A 3,423-nucleotide genomic window follows, 5' to 3' on the forward strand; every position below is an offset into this window, starting at 1 on the left:
AAACAATTAATCTCGCTATTACTCTTCTCGTGTTTTAGCTTCAAATTTCTCATTTTACAGATTCTTTTGTATTAGTGAATGAATGTTGGTAATACAAAGAATTTCAAATTGGGTATGAACCGTTTGGCATGGTTCAATTCGGTTAGTATGTGTTTCTTTTTAAACAAAATATTATTATTTATTAGAGTTTATTTTACCGTTTATAGGTGTTACAAAATATTTAATATAGTTTATGGTTATAATGTTTATGACAATTAATTATTTTGTAATTGTTATTGGATCTTTTACCATTTTACCCTTATGTTGAGCCTATAAATGGATGTTTAATTCTCCATTTCATATATAATTCAAATAAAAATATCTCTAAGCAATTGTTTTCTATAGAAACACTCTCCTTGGTTTTTATAAATCTGTTCAGAGTATCGCTTTAAGTTTTGAGAGAAGAGCAGAATCACCAAGTCCACTCCATATTTTGGGTGTACGGAATTTGGATAGTTGTGCTAACCTCGGGGGCCATTTAACGATTACACATATCGGGACGAATTTGCTTCTAAAGTAATGGATTAACACGACACATTTATCACTTCATTTAAATATTTTATTTAATATTTACAGCTTATGCCTCGTTTTAAGGTAGTCTATTTTTCCATTAGAAATGTAAACCCATCCCCAAACAACTTATTTTTAATAAAATTCATGTTTGAAATAATCATAACTTATTTTTAATAAAATTCACGTTTGATATGTGATTATTGACTCAAACAAGGAAATTGAAAAAACAATGATTTTCGAACATATTGCGTCGACAATATGCCGATAACTTGAGTCATAACTGATAGAAGGCATAGATATAATCCAAAACCTGCAAGCACGTAAAGCCATTATCTCTGAAACATGTCCGTGCAGAAGGTCCCATCTCGGAAAAGCAATCGACCGGAAATAATACGGTAAGAAAGTGTTTTTTTTAATATCAACTCGTTTATCTCACTACGAACAAGTTGCATGGCAGGTAAATGCAAGACAACGCCTAAACTAAAACACAAAAACAAACACAAATAAATGGGGCAAATCTCGTAGCTGAGAGAACGCAGAGCTTTCTATAAGAGACCGAATTGTGTTGGTAAACGAGGCCCCGGAATCCTTGCCGTCGAAGAACTCCGATTGATGCTCACTAGCATCTCCACCACTACAGAAGTCTGTGGAGATGGAAGCAGTTGAAGTTGGCTCGGATATCGACCACCAAATCCAATTGAGAAGACTTGATAGGGCTTATCGGATGAATTGGGATTTGACAAGTCAGAAGAAAACACTTGTTCAAGGAAATGCAACGATTCTCAATGATAATGCATTGAAATCATTCCACTAAACTATTTATTGTTTACAGATAAATAAGCATATTCAATCAAGAAAGCATCTAGTGTATAAGCATAAGATGGTGTACACATGACCCTTTCTAGCTTACACGCTATGTAATGAGATTTTTAACTATCACTTTATCATTTTTAATTTTATTTTAAAAAAAAATTAGTTAAATTTATAAAATTTGAGTTAAATCAAATTAAATATATTTATTTAAATTTTTGTTCAAATTCATTTATTTATAATGTTGTGATACTAATTGATTACTATAATTTAAAAGATTCTCCAACTATGATACAATACACACATATATAAGTTTGATTCATAATATTATTTAATAAATTAAATATCATCTAAAATTATATATTTATTTATTATATGATTTTTTAAAAGATGTTTAGGACAAATTGTTGATGAGAGAATATAAAGAAGTTAATGAGTCAATGAGAAAAAAAATTCTAGAAAGAGAAACAGTGAAAATTAAAATTACTTTTCCATCATCTCTATATTTTGAAAAGAAAAAAAAAGGTATATTGAACAAATTTTTTATAAGACTTACAACACCGTATATAATAATAGGTTTTCAAAAAATTCTGAAAAAGCCTAAACCTCTCGACTCTCTTATAGCTTCATCGTTGCTCTGGAGCTGGTAAAAAAAATCACAATTCCGGCAGCTAAAATTTGCCGGCTTCATGATTATCCAGGGCGCCTTAAAGAAAAAGTGTCGATAAATAAAAAAATCTTGAAAATCGAATATCGAAAATACTTCAAATGAGATGTTTTGGCCTTAAAAGTTCCAAAGAAATGATTACTGTTGAGAAAAAACCGTCGCCGTCGTCATCACCGTTGGCATTATCGTCGGCGTCGCCGTAAACCGGCAGAGGATAGAATTGATCACCAAGCCCCGGATAAAAGTCATAGTGAGACATCCCTTGGTCGGTATCCAACATGATCAAAAACGACGACCAATCTATCGTTTCATTGCACTCCACTTGTATGGCGGCGCCTCCCCCATCCGACGAAGACGACGCGTACTGTTCCATCTTCGTCCCCGCATTGTTGGTATCGGAACAGCTGTTATTTGTGGACTCGTTCGCGATCTTAGACGCGACCGCTTGAATTTCGAGCGGACTAAGCGACATTCCCCCAACAATATCCGGAGGGTTGTCGGGGAAATTGAACTTAGCTTTGTTGCCGCGCAATATTTGAACGCCCGCGCGGCTTTTTCCGGCGAGTCGTAAGAACCTAACCAGATACGTTGGCGGCAGTTGGGGAGTCGGATTTCGGACACTCATTTCCCCCATTTACGCAGTCGTACGCCTTTGTACTTGGAAGAAGAAGAAGAAGGGGTGGTCGATTCAACATGCGTGGGTGATTCGGGCAGCGGCTTCACCATGTATTGAACAAAAGGCGTTATTGTTTGGTTCCCGAGAATGTTGCAGGGAAATTGGGTTCTTTTGAATGTTCGTGGGAGTTTCGGATAATGAAAATGGCGGCTGATTGGGAGAGATATTTATAGGTGAAGGGGGGATACTGCCTTTTGTTGAAGCATCTAAGCGTGTTGAAGAGTAAAGAGAGTCAGTATGTGCAGGTTTTTGGTGGTCCAAAAAACAAGTAAAACGCGGTACGAACCGTTGCTGAACACAACCACGTTCATACATAATCATAGATACGAGCAGATACCAAGTTATTTGAATTTAAATTAATTAAAGTTTAATTAATATTTAATTTAAGTTTTAAACCGGTCACAATTGACCATTTGATACCTTATTCAAAAAATTCGAGAAGAACTCAAACAAAATGAATTATACTTTTAATTTTTTAAATTAAATTATTAATAACATTAATAGTTGAGTGTTGTTTTCTAAAGGTAGTACAAGATTTGCAAGAATTTAAGGTTTATGTTCGAGTTCAAGTTCTAATTGAGTTAGTCTGAGAACGCTTTGAGTTCAAATTTTTTGAGTTCAAATTTTTTGAGTTCAAATTTTTTGAGCTCAAGTCGAGTTTTAATTTTTAATTTCGAATTTAAGGCAAGTTTAATAATTTTAAGCTCCTAAGCTTTCG

General features: G+C 34.2%; 1 protein-coding gene across 1 annotated transcript; it reads right to left on the reverse strand.

Annotated features, from left to right (window-relative positions):
- Window positions 1–2,126: 2,126 nt before the first annotated feature.
- LOC120197618 (ethylene-responsive transcription factor ERF017-like) lies at window positions 2,127–2,823 on the reverse strand. Its single transcript, XM_039199083.1, has one exon. The coding sequence runs from the start codon at window positions 2,661–2,663 to the stop codon at window positions 2,127–2,129; it is 537 nt and encodes a 178-aa protein (XP_039055014.1). The 5' UTR covers window positions 2,664–2,823.
- Between the last annotated feature and the right edge of the window lie 600 nt (window positions 2,824–3,423).

This window comes from Hibiscus syriacus, unplaced genomic scaffold (genome assembly GCF_006381635.1).
Source record: "Hibiscus syriacus cultivar Baekdansim isolate YM2019G1 unplaced genomic scaffold, ASM638163v2 tig00117048_pilon, whole genome shotgun sequence".
NCBI lineage: Eukaryota > Viridiplantae > Streptophyta > Magnoliopsida > Malvales > Malvaceae > Hibiscus > Hibiscus syriacus.

Excerpts from the sequence above, each read along its gene's own strand:
- LOC120197618 (XM_039199083.1), bottom strand. The coding sequence starts at position 2,663 with ATGGGGGAAATGAGTGTCCGAAATCCGACTCCCCAACTGCCGCCAACG.